The 19,334-nt window shown below is 41.3% G+C and overlaps 1 protein-coding gene across 4 annotated transcripts in view; it reads left to right on the plus strand.

The window, feature by feature from the left end:
- Positions 1-401: 401 nt before the first annotated feature.
- Positions 402-19,334, plus strand: part of cntn1a (contactin 1a) — a 53,865-nt gene continuing 34,932 nt past the window's right edge. For 2 of the 4 annotated variants that reach the window (XM_028430548.1, XM_028430549.1), the window contains exon 1: positions 828-880. In XM_028430548.1, the coding sequence (XP_028286349.1) occupies positions 862-880 (19 nt within the window). In that variant the 5' untranslated portion in view covers positions 828-861. Of the gene's footprint in view, positions 525-827; positions 881-7,178; positions 7,207-19,334 lie in introns of those variants that run through there. The other 2 variants (XM_028430551.1, XM_028430552.1) reach the window with 2 other exon arrangements.

Raw genomic sequence — 19,334 nt, forward strand, 5'->3', positions numbered from 1 at the left:
TAGGTGAGATGCTAACATGCTAAAAATGGAGACGGCAGTCAGACACAGAGTGATCAGGCAATACACTAATGCAACGTTTGAACAACTATGTAACAATTAAATGTAATTTAGCCTTTCATAAATACAGAAATAATGCAGCTTACCCTGTTTTATTTTCATGAATATTAGGATAATTCAGTAGCAAAGGGAAGTCATACTAAAATTGACCCACACGTGGAGAGAACTACAACTTGCAGGTATAAAATAGCTTCTTCTCCTTTAAAATATCGTTTTATTTTTTTAGGGACGGAGAAGAAACTTCCCCATATGCAGAGCTGGGAGCTGTGCTCCTCGGTCCTGTGGAACAAGCAGGTCTAGCGCCCCCCTGAGTTGACAGCTATAACCCTCCATCCAGTCCACGGGGACAGGACCGCGGCTCCGTCAGTTTCCTTCCCTGCTCCTGAGCGCCCGGCGATGCGGTGCTGAGCAGGTGTGAGCATCGTGAAGGACACACACGGACGGACACCAGCCTCCCGCTACGGAAGGTAAAGACCACGGGGTTTTTTTTTTTTTTTTTGCTGGGTGGATGCAGTGACGGAGGACTGTTTGACATTATTTCCACAGAAACCGGCCGCTGCGTTTTGACAGCTGGGAAATCAGTGTTGTTTACAACAGGCTGAGTGGACGGGATGGAGCTCACACAGCGCTCCGCAGTGCAGAAATATCAACGATTTTAGGAAAGGGATCAACTGGCTTATTTCCCCATGTAGTGTTCAGATGCAGAGACATACACTGTGTGCGCGCAACATGATCGCGGCGGCGTGGCGAGGATGCTGCTGCTGCTGTGATCTGCTGCACATCCTGACATGCACTTCCCTCCCGATGCACAGGAGATGTAAAGGTTGTGATGTTGTTTTTCCTGCTCTGTGTGTAGGACGTCTGCCTTTGAAGGAATAAGTCTGAGCAGTGAAATCAGGATTAATTATAAAACACGCCAGAGGCCATAGCCTAATAGCGCCGCTCATACCGATGATTCAAACTGCTGCCTGCCTCACAGCCAGGAGATTAAGACGCACTGTAAACACTTTCATCTGGGTGGAAGTGAAACGCATGTCCTGGTGTTAGTGCTGCGATTGATTGAGGCATGTGTTTCGGCTCTGTCATCGTTACAGGCAGACTGAGCCGTAATGCTTAGTAATGGCCCATAGCAGGGTTATTCTGTCAAGATGTGAGTGTCATGGGCGCGTCCTGACTCACTAGACTAGGCTCCAGTGGAGAGAAACTGTTTGTTGCCCAAAGTAAGGTTTGGGGGACCTCCGGGGGTCATTGACAGAAAGTATAGAAATGATAAAGAGTGAAAACAGGGCATACGATGTTACTGCAAATAAGGGTGGTAATGGGCATTTCAGCTGTTCAAAAAAGTCACACAAGTCATGCCAATATTCAGCGATTCCTAAAAAAAAAATACAGATGGTCTCTATAACATGGTGGCTTGTTATTTAAGTGAAGCACAGTTACAGGTTTTTATAATACAGTTGGTTTATTAGCTGTGGTAGGCCTTGTGTGCGGACTCATTCGTGCCATGACAACGTAAATGTTTTGGTGAATTACGATGTGATCGATAACACCGAATGTGTTTGGTATTTACACTTACAGAGTGGTTTTGATTTTGGCAAAAGCAGAATTTATTGAATCATCACTTTGGATTTAAGTCAGCATGTTTCTGAGGAGGCTAAGAGCTTAATGTGATGCTCGCGTCTTTAACAATCGGTCACTCAGTTTTTTGCTAATCCACTATTTTCAGGGAGTGTGTGTGTGTGTGTTTTGCCCAGGACCATCTGTACTGAGATATTCTGTATTAAATCTACATTTGGTTTTATTTGCCACACAGTGCAGATGTGAGATTCTTCACTGTGTGTGTCCTGACTGAGTCGTAATGTGGCACAAAATGTCAGAGGGATTCCGCAGCCGCCTGTCAGGTGAAGCACTTTATGAATCTTGTAAGCTTGACGACTGCTAATGCATCCTGTGCTGTCCTGTGTGCACCCCGAGGACAGACCTTCTCCATGCTAAGTGAATGAATTTACTCTCCTCAGAAGTAGGCTAGCCTGCTGTGTGCAAAGTAGCATCTTGCATTTTATCCCTTCCTGCTGCACAGTACAAGGAAATATGTCTGAATCTAGAGTTTGGGATTTTGTAATGAGCTGCTCCCTGCCAGCTCGCTGGCTGCAGGGCCACACTGGCTTGCCTGAAGCTGCATGACGAGGACGTTTTTACATAACACACAGTACTGAGATATGTTGCTGTACTGTGAAGCATTTCAGAAACACAGAACAGCCTCAGCCGCCATTAGTGTCACACTCAGAAGACTCGACATAAGCATGCACTTACTTCTGCTTTGGTTTAAAGCTTCAGTCACACAACTGTCATGTGTTGATGTAGACAGGCTAAAATCACCTGAGGCAGAAATTGCAGCTGCCTTCAACCTTCTCATCGACAGGTTACTTCACTCAACTCAACTCCTAAGCACAAGAACATAGAATAGAGATGTGTCCAGTTTATGCAGAGATTTTTTTTATCTTCGGCATGATGCAACATTTTCTATTTGCCCATGTCCTCTGAATGCATCCATCTTAATTTAAGTAACAAGATAAACATTGGCTGTTTGCCATCTAAGATTACAGCGTTTTAAAGCCATTTTAGGAGATTAGATTTGTCTCTTTGTGTCCTTCCAAGCCTGGGGTGATGAATTCTTGGACGAGTCAAAGCATTAGTGGAACAGAAGAAGATAGATCTTGCGTGTGATTTTTGAAAAGACCAAGTCTAAACTGATTGGCAGCGTTGGCACTTGGCAGCAGCAGGACAAGTTTGTTAGGCGCTGTTTGTTATGTTACACTGAGGGCAGTGTCAGTCACGCTGGAGGGACTGTGTCCAGTAGACTTGTTTCATTGTAAAAGTGAATGTGCATGGAGAGGATGTAGCAGAACAAGACAGTCCATACAGATGAGTATTGTGTGCGCACTAACACCGGTCTTCATCGCTGCCACTGTCTTCACTGTCTGTAGAAGTGCTTCTCTGTGTCCTGCTGACAAAACATGCAGTGCTCTTGTCTTGATGCTTCAAATAGATTGCGCAGCAATTTACACACCGGCAATCAATAGCGAGATTCACTAATGGTACGGCCGAGAGAGGCAGACACATGACGTTTTCTGTGTTTGCCTGGAGACAGACCTCTCCTCTGTTCATGCCTGAGGAGGAGAAAGGGCCTCAGTCCCCATCTGCATCTCTGCCTGTCTGAATACAGTTTGCACCAGGCATGCTTTTGGTTCTCTGTGGACTTGCTTCATGCTTTCTGCATCCATGTTAATCTACACATCCCATAATGATTGACTGAAAGAAAAAACATTCAGTCCAAACTTAGCAGAAAATGAGAGGACTAGCCATTTTGTATTTGTGTTTTTTTTTGGCTTTGGAGGAACCTGTCACCATAGTAACCAATAAAACAGAAAAGAGGCTTGTGTAAGATGGAAGATGTTTTTTTGCATTTTTATCTAGAAGCATCAGCTGTGATGGTCTGACAGCCCAAAGAATCATGCACTGTTTAGGAATTCTTTGACCACCAACCTGTTGTAAGGACAATAGCACATTTGTATCCCACAGGCTGACCACAAATCTAATTAGAACGCTGTTACATTTAAATGTGAAATGAAGTTATAATGAGGCACGATAAGGTCTGGACAGTTTATAGGAGATGAGACAAACAGTTCTTGTTATGTGCAGCTCCATGAGTGGTTATGCAGGAAATCTGAAATCCATTACTTTCTTACACTCTTGCTCTTACACTATGATTGAAGCTTTGTATTTGGGGCTGCCCACATGTATCTAATGATCTTAAATAATGACTTAGATTATGCCTCAGGAGGGAACTTATTTGTAAACGCAGACCTTGTATGAATAATTATTCAGAATTATATCTATTTTTGTGTGTATGTGTGCAAAACCGTCACATGAGATGTTGGCTTATCTTCTTGCAGCACATAATCTGCATCTGTGTCTGGGATCATGACAGAAAAAAAGTTCAGCCTGCGTAAATGGTCTTCAGTGGATTTACACAAAAGCAGCAGCACATTGCTAAACATAAAAATAGATTTATTTGATATCAACTGCTGGGTTTTTGTGTATTTATAACATCATTTACAGACAAAGTACAAAAAGGATTTTGAAGAACCGTTTTTTTTATGAAACATGAAAAAAGGGTCTTTATTATAGAACTTGTTATCAGTGTGATTGTGTCTGTTGATAAAGTGCAGAGATTCCTCCGTGACTCATATGTTTCCTCTGCTTTGTCCATCTGCCAAAGTGATGTCTCATTGAAAATCAGATTACTCCATTTTCATTTAGATAATGTGGACAGGACAAGCAGGTAGTGCTCGGAAATCGCCCAGTATCTCCACCCGCCACTATAGGAGAGGGGGGGGTGATATTGATTGTTGTTATCAGTCGTAGTGGGAGAACGTTTTAGATTCTACAATTTTAGGCAGTGTATCTCATTGTGCAATCTTAATTTTTGTTCCATCTGCAAAATTAAAATGATTTCTTCTTATGTTTAAGAGCCATTAAAACTATAACTAGGTTAAATCTGACAAGATGGCATCTCTACTCTCTAATCATTTGTCTTGATATTTTTAGATTTCACTATCAAAGTAAATCTTCTGAGATTTATGGACTCAATTAAAAAGAGATTACAGATGTGTGCCCTTCAACTGCCTAATTTGTGTTACCAGCAAAATCTTTTTTTTTTTCTAATTTCTGATAATATTTGACTTATTTCATTATAATGTCAGTCCAGAAAACTGTTTGCGTACTAGCAGAGTTAATCTTGTTTGTCTTTACCGTGGTGCTCTCAGTTCCTGCTATGATATCAAGAGTTATTTGCTCATCAAATAGCTAATTACAATTATGGTTGTTGTTGGCTAGCACTGAAGAGGTTTGTATTTAATGATGACAAGTATAACAAGTGACAACACTCAAGGTTAGCAAGTTCAGAGGACAGTTTTCCTTAATTAAGTAGTCAATGTTAAGCATCGTAATGTAAGGGTCTTAATTAAACTACTCTTCATAGTGTCAGATTAGCTCTTGTGCATTTGTGTAACATTTCACTGAGCAGAAATATTGTGTTACACACAGTGGACTGACTTCTCACATGGGAGTCTCGAGCCATCTGTTTTTGCACCTTTCGTAGGTGCAGTCAGATACATTGTTTACTGGGCTGCTGAGAAGCTGTGCAGCTAGACAACACTACACGCTATTTTGGTCCTGTAAGAGATGACTTTCAATTTCATGCAATTGGAAAAAAATCACTGGGGTGTGTCTGATATATTCCCTGGGATTTCAGCCCAAAGTGCTACATTTTCGGAAAGTTTTTGTTTACAAGTCACTTTCTCCTTATGTGTTGAAATATTTTAATTGTTTCACAGTGTTATAAAACCTGCTTTTAAGTCTAGATCACAATGATGTTGTGTAAACACTTTTGGATAAGCTGTGAAATAAATGGAACAGGGGAGATGCTTCAGTGAAAGGCTGACAAGAAATTCTCCAGTTAGTTGCTGGCAAAGCCTTTAACAACTAATTTATTCCACAATCACAGTGCGTGTTTCCCCACAGTCTTTTAACCTATTTTGAAGATTAGATTACCTCTATAGTTCCTCACAGATATTTGTCAGTAAATGGCTGCATCATTTTGAATTTAATCGGTGTTGATCATGGCTGTGTGAAAGCTTGATTTACATTTATCGCCTTGCACTGTTATCTGAAGGTGCTTTGGATAAAGAAGAAGCCCAATGGTGGAGAGAGAGAGACCCTCCAATTAGGCACGAAAACGTCTTTCTCTGTGGGGCCAACCCGATTTGGGGGCCTTTTAGCAAGCCTGTTGCTATGGTGCTGGGAACATATGTGTATGAGAGGATCACAGCTTCAGCTACATGCCGGTGCAGCATACACTCCCATGCTTATACCGCTGCCTTACATTGATAGTGTATGTTGTTTTTGATGCTGACAGAATGTGGGTGATGATGCATGCTGTAACTGGTTTTTCAGCTCAGCCCAGACAATGCACTAAACCGTATGAAATCTCTAAGAGTGGTGTGTTGAAAATTAAAAGGGTCAAGGGAGATTCTCGCTAATCAACAGTGTCCTTGGTGAGAAGCATAATAGTTTTTAGGTTGCCGGATCCCCGGACCTCTGGGTGTATGGATAGGAGGCAAATTGCAGCGAGAGCCCAGAGGCAAAGGCCTCCTCACACGTGGAGTGAATACTGAGAAAGTTGAGCTCCTGGGAAGTCTCATTATACATTTAGGGGCGTCCTGTTTTTCCTCTCTCTGGACAGCTGGACAGCTAAATTGTTTGTGGATCAATAGTTTAGCTTCCTATTGGCTCTACAGAGTGAGTGAAGTGCATTTTAAACCCAAGGAATCCCATTACCCTTGGCAGAGATGGGAAGCATAGCACTAGGAGCCTCAGCAAGTGCTATTACGATGCCCATTATTCAATCTCCCTGTTTGTTTACCTGTACTGTTACTGCTGAGAACATCCACAGCTATTTTACCTATTATCAGATTTTATTTTAATTAACAGTGCCTTTGATATGCAGTTGCATACTGCATCCCATCAGATTCCCTTTGGTTAAATATTTTGAAATGATACCACAAAATATTTTGAAATCATTCATTGGCTGCTGGGTCACTGAGTGATCTTCACAAAGAAGATTGAAAGTTGTGTTTTGCTCCCATACTGGCCAGCTGATTGTATATTAATGCTGCTCATTATGCCTGGAACCTGGCTTCAGCCTGTCTGTATTGATTTAACACTTATTTAGAATGCCTGTTGTTTTTCAGTCCAGCTATTTAGCTTTGTAAAAAGCAGAGAGAGAAATGGATATAGAGAGTAAAAGAGAGGGAGGGAGTTATTAGGAAAAAAAAAAGAAAAGGACAAAACCTTTGGAGCCCCCCCCCCCTTCATTCCTTAGATCAGTGTAACGACAAATAAAAGCAGTGGCTGGTGCAGGCTGTGGGTTGCCGCGGTCCTCTCTTGGCTCTGTTGCTGTGCTGCTGGTGTATTTGTGTTTCACTGGTCAACCTCCGAGCCCTGGGTCCTCTGCTGCATCTCTGCATGAAGAGCCCATTGATGTGGGAAACATTAGCATTCGTTGTAGGCGAGCACGACAAACAGGTTGGTCTTCCGTTTCACACTAACAAACCTGTTCTCTCTGGATCCTCTCAGAGAGTTTCAAATCAACCCTCTGGTTGCATAGCTAATGAGTGTGGATAAAAGAGGTCAAAGAATGCTTATGTAGCCGTCCTCTGTCTTTGTATAGGTCCTGCCAAGTGACACATCATGGCAGTGCTTTTTAGAATTGCGTGACATGTCATATTTGGCTCACAAACTCACAAGGTGATGTAACAACATGCGTCATGCTTTCTAAAGAGGTACAATACATTAGTACTAATAGCTTCCGACAAACTACCCCTAAAATGTCCCTCAACAAAAGTCGTTTTTTTTAGGTTGGCATATCATTATTCAAATGTGAAGCCAGCATTGTGGGGATTCTGTCTGACTTATGCATGAGACTTGTGTGCTAATTATGCTCCAGACTCTTTTCTTTGGTTGAGTTTGTAGCTGCAGGAGTTTCTTTTGCAATCTGCTCATTCATGCTGCTGATAGATTATTCTCACACTTTTACTCAGCAACATGAAATTGCCCCCATCAAGAAGTGGTTAATATTAACCCATTAAATATAACACAATCAGGTTTGATGTTCACTATTTTGGTGGTTTAAACATCATGACTAAGACTACTGATTGAGCAAGTCGTACAAAAAGGCATGTTGAGTGAGAATAAGAAAGTAAGAAAGGGAGAGTTGCTAAAGGCAGCTTCTTAATCACAGATCTGTTTCCTCCTGGTGTTACACATATCGCCTCTGATGAATTTATATGAAGAGTAAACAGGTATATAATGAAGATGCGAGTGAAGATAGCTGTCATTACTCGCTGTCTAGACTGCAAACGGTGCCAGCAATCACTACACAAATTCCCTGTCTGACTGAAAATAAATCTCTCACATCAAGAAAGAAGACTAAACCATGCATGCATATTAAAGTTATTTGATCAAAGTTCAGTGAGGCTGGACACCTTCCATTCAGTATGTGAGTCCTTTGTGGTGAAATGTGTCAGTAGCAAACCAGCTAACGTCGCAGGTTGGATTATTCATGAGAAAGGTGTAATGGTAGTGTGTGGAGGAAAGGGCATGCAGAGGTGAATCTGACTGGGAGAAAGTGCACCGAATCATTTTTTTTCCCTGTGCTCTTTTCACACAAGCATCCCCCCTCCCCTCCTTGCAATACTCTACTCTTATCTGCAACACACAGCTCCACTCATGCTGCACACACAGGGCCATAGTGTGTTGAGGACAGACTGAGTGAAGGGCACAGTGTCACTGTGAGGCACACACACACACATACTCACAAACACATTCACATGCACTTTTCTTAATTTCCCTGCGATGGAGGACACCAACACAATGCCAGGCAATGATTTTCTATATAACTACAGGGAGGACACTGCTGGAGGACCATTATTCACACTGACCATGACCATTTGACTCCAATACAATGAATGGTTAATGGTGTCACTAAACATATGTTCCTGCCCAGTTTAAAATCAGTTTGAATCACATTGACCACAAAAAGTTATTCAAACAAAACGCAACACCAAGATTAAAACCTTCACATGAAAGCACCAAGGGCACAAACTGCCAACCTCACATTTAGTGGAAAGCCACTTGAGGTGCTGCCAGCCCTCTTTTGTAAACACTATATTGTTACAATGTAGATCTACATGTATGTATGTGTAAGTGCACTACAGTGCAATTACCTGAAACGAGCCTGAGTGGTTGGAGTGTTGTCATCACTGCAGCATTGTCAGGTGGACTCTGTATATTACGAGGCGCCACCTAGTGGTTTGGAGGACAGCAAACATGCTGGATGAAGCCGGATTGAGTGCGGACACAAGTGTATGCTAGCCAGATTTGAAAATAGGTCTGAACGCATCCAGCTTAAAGGCTGTCTGGGCTCAATCCTACTCTAGCTGGAATGACTTTCTCCAGTGTGAACGGGGCCTAAGAGAACAGAACAGTGGCACCAATGTTTAGAAGAAGAAATAAATATTTATTTTATTATATTTTCAAAGTCAAATACAAGCTATGCGTTTTACAATGTCAGTCAGAGCCGAGAGAAGTATACCTTGGTGTAAAGCCACTGTTTACTGCTGCACTGTAATGAATAAAACCCAGCAAATGTAGAGGCATAGACTCCCCCTTTAAGAATAAGGATGTGAAGCAAAAACTTTAGTTTGAAGATTTATATATACAAAATGTTTTAACCTAGTTTAGCTTTCATGCTTCAGCTGGAGGGAGGAGGAGATTGATTGGAAATACACCATGTAGCTGCGTGGGCTGTCTGAGCTGTGTCTTTATCAGCAGTTGGACTGTGCACAAACAGCTTTGTAACAGAGAGATGATTTCCTTATGTAAAGTGATAATCTTGTGATTGAAATGCCACAAAGCTCCCACACATCTGTGCCTCCTTGTGCTGACACAGCCATGTAATGAGATGATGTACCAATTTTGTGTTTGAAGATTTCAGTTTCTCTGTTCTATTGCAGAATCATATTTCCCTTAAAGCCTGGCATTGATGTGGGGACTCTTTTTTTAAAAAAAAATCACATCTCCCTGTCCTTTTCTGTTGTTTTAAGTGGGCACCTGTTCTGTTGTGTGAGCCATGATCACATGGTGTGACTTGGCTAAGAGGCACCAGATGACTCAGGTCTTTGCCCAGACTGTTCTCATTGTCAGTCGGCACACACACTGCTTTTCCAACAAGCTGTCTGACTGTGGCCATGTGCTCAGCAGTAAACACAAGTGACTAGGTCTGTTTACATGTACTGTACATTCTGTTCCATACACAAGTGCATATAATGGTGGAGTTGCATACATATGCACAGAAAACAAAATGAACAATGAAAAACATTCAAATTATATACTTTGTTCACTGCATAATAACATGTCAGCAAATAGTAGAGGTCTTAGCTGTAATACTCAGCCAGCTTTTATTCCTTTTTCCCTCCAGTTTTAAAGAATGGAATAGCTGAGTGCCAACAGGAATAATATTTTACACATAAATGCACCCATTGAGGTAGATTGTTGAAGCTGCAGTGGCACAAGTAGTGGAGGAAGACTTCCTGATGTGTAGGCATGAATATGCATGGCATTGCTTAAAAGCACTGGCACAGACCAATACAGTAAAGCAGTCAATGGATTCACAAAGCAGGCTTTGTCTTTGCCTACTTTCAACTCTGAAGGAGGTGACTGAGCCTCTTGTTTGAACTGAAAAGCACTACTGGAAAAAATTCAGAAAAGGAGTCATAAAACAGTTTCATATTAGAGGCCACGATTTGTCTTAATTGCACTTTTGCTATCTTTGCAATCTTGCTAGGATATTTTGTCTTGGAAGCATGAGTTGTTTAATTAATCCACAAAAACCATACCATGGTAAACAACTCAGCATGTGTGCACCAGAGATGCTTAAAACTGCCTTGAAGTGTGCTCTCAGAACCACTCTTTTGTGTGGTCCAATGCAGACAGTGTGTGTCTCTCTTTTTTTTTCATTTCCTGGAATAATCTGTCAGCCATCCATATCTGCCCTGGAGAAAGAAATATGGAAATATAAAATATTAGAAGTAAACAAATCACTACAGTGCCCTGCTCTAGCATCAAAGCTACAGGGAGTCACAACAGATTTGACAAATTCAATTATCATTCCCAAAGCTTCAGCACATCCAGCACATCTCTGCCAGAGTCTCTCTGGTCTACTTTCTCCTTCAGTTTTTATTTATTCTTGCACAATGTAGCTCTGCAGTTTGACATATGAGTAGTCCGCATGCTACATGTTCCCATACAAGGACAAAGATTTGCAAGAAATAGAAAGAAAAGCTTTTGACAGATCCAGACATATTCTTTGTACTGATTACTAGTAAGTGGTGGGTTTCTTACCGCAATTACTGTGACTAAACAAGACCAGTAAACCTCACTACTCTCCCTCAAGGATATTTTATGGTACTTACGGTCTATGTAGAGCTTCCCATTAGCAGAGTAAGAGTAAGTCAGAAAGTAAATATACCAAGGGGAAAGCTAAGTACTTCCTTCCATCCTTCTTTAAATGCTGCTGTGATTGAATACGAGAAAGACATGTATGTGATTATGTATGTCATTGCTTGGAATTTTTTAAATCTCCATACTGGACTAGAGCTACTTAAGTAGGAGGAAGATACCACCGCTGTGCTGAGAGTCAAGCACTACCAGCCAGGGCAGAGGTAGGTGGAGAGCCGCCTTTTTCTGGGCAGAGAAGGCTACAGAGTCGCTGTGTGCAGCAGTTTCCCTTTGATGAAATTGCACAGAAAGCTGTAACTTTACATGAGAGCTTTGGTGAACACATGGACAGAGAAGTCCTGGGTACAGTGGGTAGTTTATGATCCTCAGAGGTAATGGGGAGAAAAATGAGTAAGGCCTGTGGGGTGATATGGTGTAGCATAGAGCAAAAGCAATGCTCAGTGTTTTGCTGTGTTTTTCCACTGAGAAATTTTGCTGTGTAAAGCAAGCCACAAGGATTCTATGTTATATTTGGTACAGTCAACATTTAGGAGAAATCTTTTTTTCAAAGACCACTAAAAAATGTGTCGTCATTGAGTTATCAAAAAGCATTGTAAAATGCAAAAAGCAAACTTACTGTGCTGTAAAAAAATACACTTTTTCATGAACAGTGCTGACAACAACAAAGTGGGAAAAAGCAACAAGGCATCTTGGTAATGTGTTGATTGATTGAGGCAGTGATACCAAGGTATCAGTACCGTATTAATGAATCAATAATGCAATTGATCCAGCCTCAGATTTACCTACGCTGTGCTGACAAACATTGATTAATCCACTGTTGTATTGTGTTTCTCAGGCGTTGCTCTGTGTATTCTAATATATGTGTGAACTGATTAATGAATACCAATGATTGGCTGGTGTCTTACCCACATTTACAAAAACACTGCTGCATCACTTACATTCTGTCTCAGTAGTCATTATGTCCTCATAGCATTTTACAACAACCTGCTGGTGTTAAAAAGCTCCACTTAAATATTGAACATGAGATTCTTCAGATGACTTAGATGAGTGTGAACACATACTTATTCAGACACACTTCAGTGAATGTGTGTGGATGCTTCCAGTCACTTGTAAGTTGCTGGGTTCCTCTGACAAAGCTGCAGAAAAATGCAGAAATTAAGCTGACTATGGAGAAAGGGCTGTTTGGTTTGGCTGTGTGCCAAAAGAGGGAGATGAAGACTGCAACCTTCACACACAAACAATAGATCTATGTCTACTAATACATTCAAACCTACCTGTCCTGCAGTTTGTCTGTGAAGATTCTCTGTCATTGATGTCATGTCAAAACATCAGCTCCTGAGGAAGCCAGAATTGAAGAACTGTTTTAGATGAGATGTGAAACTTAAGGAAATCTAGATGCTTCCAATGAGCATCGTAGAGACAGAATAGCCCAAAGGTGTGATAGTGTTCTCAAAGAGAAAGTGTGGGCTGTTGGCTGGGGATGGACACTTTTTATTTAATTGGGCTTAATGCTTTAATATTAAGAAATAATTGTCACACAGGGTGAGGCTCAGTGTTCAGTTTCCTTTTCTATTATGGAAAATAATTTGTTTGGATTTGAGCATGTCTGCCTTTCAGTGCAACACAGAGAGATGAAGAGTGTCAAAAACACTTGGTGACACAAACATGGACCCTGGGTTTCTCTGCTGTGACCTTGTTTGCTAATTAAGTGTCAGACCTATTTTTCCACTCCACAGAAAAAAAGCTCATATCTGAGAGCTTGGATTGCCAGAAGGCGATGGAAACACCCATTTAGCTGCTATTGGCTGAGGTTCTGTCTTTTTGTGTGTATGTGAGTTAAGGTGAGGGGTATCATTGATGCTTCTGTGAGCATGCTCACCTCTTATGAATACTGCATGAGGCTGTGAATGCAGATCCAACAACACAGTCTAATAACTGCAAAATGTCACTGTCACAATCACAAGTATTGGCTCCACTTGACAGATCATATTTATTTCGAGTGCTCAATCAGATACAAGGATTTCCATCCCAACAATGATATGGTGTGATCTGGTAAATTTAATTCTATGTTTCATTGTATTTAAACATTTTTATTATGGCTTCTTCTGGCATACTCCTTTCATGAGATAGCACAGTGAAAACAGCAGTGCAATGGCATGCAGTGAAGTTCAGAGCCAGCCAGCGGTTTGTTTGTATCTTCACGAGAGCGGCGGGAGGCTTTTTTTCTTCTTTTTTGCGACTCATTTAAAAAATAATTGCGAGAGTCAGATGAGTCATCAGTTGCAGCGTTACGATACAATTCTTATACATAATATATTTCTCAGTTGAACTCTGCACTGAACATAATAAGTTGTTATATAAAATACAGATGCAGAGAAAGATGATACTATCCTTGGAGCTGACCCTGTTCAACACTCTATTATGGTATGTTATTTCATTCCATTAGTATTAATCTGCTGTTGCCTTTATATCATAGTCAATATTTATCATATCTGCTTGAAAAGTTGTTTTGTAGACATATTTTCTCTTGTCTCCTTGCATCCAGCCGCCCACTTTACATTGAATGCGTGTTGTTCAGCAAGCATGAAAATTGCCCTATTTAACGATGCAGTCTTATGCTCTCTCAAGATGCAGTGCTTCTTGAAACACCAAAAACACTAACTCGCTGACCTTTCCTCTAACAGCCACTACCTCTATAGAAGGTGCTGCTTTAAATGAACAACGGATTTCACTTTAGATTTTCAGTCCTGTCTCTATTGTATTGGAGATTGTTGTGTTCTCTCTGCCCTGCAGGCATCACTTATTGTTTGTCCAGTCCTAAAAAGAGCAGCATTATCTATGTGACATATATCAGTCACTTAAATGTCAATGCTGACCTATATATGAAGGTGTGGGTCAAAGGAGGGGGCAGGCTGACGGAGCATAGGGCAGAAAACTCGCCTAATGAGCCTAAATGTAGCATCCAGTGACACAACATGGTTCAGACGCAGATACAGCGAACAGGAAGGCCGCTCGCCTTTGGGAGAATTTCTCAAACTAAAACATATTATGTGTTTTCTTCCTTTGTGGTTGTATAATGCAGACCACCGCCTTCTGGATGAGAATGACATGCATGACAACCTGCACACACACATTGACTTGAGGCTTTTTTTTCTTCCCCATTGTGCCTTTTGCCTTGCTCACTCGGACATAAATACTTGTAGTTATATACTTTCAGAAAGGACAGAGCTCAATTTTAAGCCACCACATCCATTTGCTAAACTGATTTATATGCATGTTGGACAGAATAGAAGGAATAAGGCAGGAGAAGATGGACAGATACCCTGAAGGGGGAGGAAAAGATGCAGAAAATTCAGTGTGACTCTAAACCGTATTATCTATGCCTTGATGACTCCTCTGGTGCAATAATCAATACAGTCTGACTGGCTCCAGGGGCATGGGGCCCACTACAGGAAGAGGATATCTCCAAATATCCATTATGAATGAGAGGAGAAGTGGAAGGATGGAAAAAAAAGAGGAGGAGAAAGGAAGAATGGAAGACAGGGCCAGAGGAGGAGGATAAGAGGGTGTAAAGACAGGAAGGAGAGATGAGAAGAGAAAACAGGAAAGGATGTGTTGATGAAGAGTTGATCCAGAGTGGATGAGTGGAGAAGGAAGCAGGTGAAGGATGCAGCAGGGCAGTGGGCCCTGCAGCTGTTTGTTTTGTGTTGAACTAGCTCAGCTGCTTCAGTGTGGTTGGTTCCTGCTGTTCTGCTAGTGTGGTTGTGATGTTGGTTTCTGCTGTGGGAATGGGCCTAACCCTCACAGCTATCAAAAATAAATACATTTATGATCCCAAAAATAAATTGTCTCATTTGCCATCTCTGTCACACTTTGCAATTGTCCCTACCAAAAAAAAATGTTCTTCTCCTTCACACACAGCAGCATCCTTCCCATCTTCTTATATATTGTGGTCCTACCTACTGTGGCTGCTATGCTTTGTGGCTGTACCCTGTTACCACTCTCCATCTTTCTGTAAAACACACACATGTAGCCGCCCTCTTCCCACTCTCTCATCATTCATTCTCAGGCTTCTCCACGGTGATGTGAGTTCACAGCTGGGGAGCACCGTGATTTGACAGCTAAATGCTTATGTGAGGATACATTTGTGTGTGTGAGTGTGTTTATAAGAGAGAGAGAGAGAGAGAGAGAGAGAGAGAGATGGGAGCTGCTCGTGATAGAAGGAGGCAGGATGCCATGACAGCGGTTGCTAACCAGCACTAGCAGACTAACAGTTTATCCTGAGGCATACTGTAGCGGCGAGATATACAGCTGGCTCCACTGATGCCAAGTCAATGCTAGCGGCGGGACTTGTGGCTACAGGCGTGCTAGGATGCGTCTGTGTGCACCTCGTGGCTGTGTGCTTGGGAACAGAGGTGGGTGTGAGAGTGGGCTTACTGTTTGGTTTGTCTTGTGCTTCTGTGGAGGAGCCACAGCAGAGTGGAGAGTCAGGAAGTTTTCTTGCTTCTCTTTAGCTATTGTAAGTGTGTGTGTTTGTGTATTTTTTGGCTCTGTTCAACTCTGCTGGCTCTGGGATTCTGTCCTCTGCAGAGGGGATAGCTCATTATCTGCCTCTCTGTATGAAGCATCCCTAACATTGCAGTGGTGCTACCTGTGATACCTGCACACATGCATTTTAGTTTCTATGCTGTTATAAGGAAAAAGTTGGCATGCATCACTGTATCACTGTCTTTATGTTGAATCTCCTCTGTTTGTGTTTACTATGCAAGGTATTCTGAATCTTGTCATGTTTACACTTTTCTTACTTGAGGCATTACTTGCACATATTTGAGCAAAGGCCGCTTTTCATTAAATATTCATTGCTTATTTTCACTCCTTGTTGTGTGTCCTCCACTGTATGCTATATTACAGTACATACAGTGTTTGATTTATTTATATCAAGGCTTATGCTGACACATTTGTCCTATATGCTCAGAGTGTAGCCTATTAGGGCAAATAGTAGGACAGCTTTATCTATGCTGTGAGGATGTGTGTGCGTTATATGTGCATTGTTCATCCATGTGTGTTATGTTTGTAGGCTTTAAGGATTTAATTTGAAGTGCTGGAAAAATAGCAGCTTCATGACAGCAACTCCATGTAATGTCAATATCTGTGACCTTTATTTAATGACTTGATAGACATGATTTTATGTCATACAGTCAACAGCAGGCTGAATTCAGCTTCCTCTCCGTGCCTTTATATGAAAGTCAAGCCTGCATGTGCACCACATTTCATGATCACTGTGTGGATGATTTTCAAGCAAATGAGCCAACTGAATATTGATCAAATTCACCAAATCACAAATCAGAAACTGAATTAAATTGCAATTTAGGGTGGAAAAACCTTTGCTTTAAATTTGTGTGACCACTAAGAGCCTTTTAAACCCATTTATTTATTTAAGCTTCTTAGTGTGAGTGATGGGTTCTACATGGCTCTGCTGCTTCAGTTAAAATTTAAAATGCTTCATGTGTCAATCAAAAATCTTTCTTGTGAGGTTGTTTGCTGATTCGTTGCCAGGCTACAGGTGACAATCAAGGCCCAAGTGTGTGTTTTTAAGCTCAGTGTGCGTCCAACATTTTCCCATCTTGGCAGAACCTGAGATCACCTAACTCTTGGTAATTGTGACACAAGGCCAGCCCCAAACAGCCGTTTAAGGAACTGTTGGGTTTGGTACTTCTGCATTGCTTCATTTCTTAGTCCAGACGTTACTGCTTTTTCCACAAACATCACAGGAAAGAGAGACAGAGGGACAGACAGACGGACAGAGAATCGTATACAGTAACATTGTGACAAAGCTCTGGTGGTCTGTATACGTGGATGGTTCTGAAGTTGTGCCAGCTCCATTCTGGCACTAGTGCTAGTCTAGAAATAGCAATTTGTTTGTGTTGATGGAAAAGGGATATATTCTGCTTTCCCCTTTCCCTTTTGAATTACCAGATTCGCATTGCATTGGTGGACAGTGTGTCAAAAGTACTTGCTCTGACAGACTATATCCTGGCCATTAGTCCCCGAGAATATATTTTTCTGTGCTTGCATTTTCTTTCTGAAATAATGAGTATTCAATGTCATAGAAAGATGTAGGAGAGTTTTTTATTTGTCACACTTGGAACACTGCCGACAAAATTAGTTTAATTCTTCTCTTTCTTTAATCCTTTCTATCAAGTAATCTGAGTGGTTCAGCTCTCTACCTCATCCCCTAGCTGACATCTTTAGAAAAGGCACTTGCAACAAGAGCTGACTGCTTTTCAAGGCACCTTCTTTTACCCAAACCTCTCTGCACTGCTCACATTAACATGCATACAAAAGCTCTTTTGGGAAGGTTGGGCCCAATTGGTTTTTCCTCCTAAGTCACAGCTTGGGTAGCTCATTGTTCTTCTGATCACTTCGGCTGACTCACTGAGCTGCAATAAAAGGCTTTGAAGTATGATTCAGATCTGAGCCATCAGGGGCTATTAACTTAATTCAAGGTTTTGAGAGACTGTAGTTGTGCCTCTTATGTTATCGATCAACCATAAGCAGCAGCAAGGTAAAAACCTTATGAGCATGCAGGTTAATTTATGTATGTAGCATTCAAATACACTCTGATTCATTAACTGTTCTTAACCTGCAATACATGAGATGACACTCTGCTACAGATTGAGCAAGATTACGTACACCCCGACATTTACACACACACACACCCACAGTAGTTCAAAGCCAAAGAAGCACAAGAGAGGAGTGACGTATGTGTAACTACATAGTCGACAACAATCAAAGCAAAAATTCAATGAAAAGATCTATTGTAGACTTCTCTTTAGACAGTCAGTTTGTATGGTGTTCATAGTGCTGATAAATGTGGCTGTGTTCATGAGAGCCATGAACATTGTCATTTAATATGTATTACTTTTCTCCTTGCATGCATCTAGTCCCCTCATTATGCTGCTGACACGCAACACCACATCAAATGTGATCGCAGGGAGCAGAAACCAGGGCGCAGCAGATTTCAAACAGTCTAAAGTCTTACTTATCATAAATGTGACTCACATGGCTTCCATCAGAGGGAAATAGCATAATGTATCAGCAGATATGCTCGATGATTCTGTTTATTTAGAGCCTAGTAAATAACAGGGTTTCACATCAATGATCTGCTGATTACTATTTGTTCATAAATAGGGGAAAAATGAAAAATGTTTATTTGGTGGATGGTTTTTAATTTCACTGCTTATGATCACAAATTACAATAAATTATTCAATGGAAATCTTTTTATCACTGCATTCATTTATCTTTTATTGATTGACGATTACTGACATTTTTTGACATTTGTCTTATCTTGTACTCAAGATATGACAAAAAAAGTATAACACTTAGAAATCTGTCTACCTTAAACATCCACCAACAATTACATGTAAATGTTATTTTTGTCTGTTGTGGTCAGAGTGATATTGTAAATCTGCACAAACTGCATGTACTGCGCCCCTGATAACACACAGAGAGAGGGGAGGAAATTTTATTCTGCTCAGCGGTGGGATAGTGCTGAGTCAGAAGTCTTGGGTAAATCACACTGGGGAAAAAAAAGTCGAAGCAATCAAGCCAGCCAGACACAATCTTTACACTCCGCTGTGTGCTGCTGAGAGACTTTGCACTAGTTTGATTAGCCGGGAAGCTCATGGTTTCTGAACAGGAAAGATTTGCACTTTTTGGCTCCCTGTCACAGTTCTCCTGACTTGTTAGCGTCCTGTACGGATAATCTAAAAGGATGAAATTATATTCAATGTGGTCTCATCCATTAGCTTTAATGGCTTGAGGTAAGTACAGAATACATTCTGTACGTTCCAGTAAGAATAAAGTGACCTAAACTGTTTTCAAAACTAAAACACATTTCAATCAGGAGAGACTAGATGTTCAGATGAGACAGAATTTATTGAAATACAGTGAATGAATGAATGAAATGTGCTTTGGCGTTCTAGACCCCGATACGATGACCGACATCCGAAGGGGGAAAGGACAGGAGATGAGGCCGCTTAGGCAGGAATCGCCCCGGGTCTAGACCTGGTGGTGGTGAAGGAGCAGAAGAGCAGGGGATAAAAGGCCTTGCCCTGATGAGGAACTGGTGGAG

This window comes from Parambassis ranga, chromosome 19, assembly GCF_900634625.1.
Source record: "Parambassis ranga chromosome 19, fParRan2.1, whole genome shotgun sequence".
NCBI classification, from domain to species: domain Eukaryota; kingdom Metazoa; phylum Chordata; class Actinopteri; family Ambassidae; genus Parambassis; species Parambassis ranga.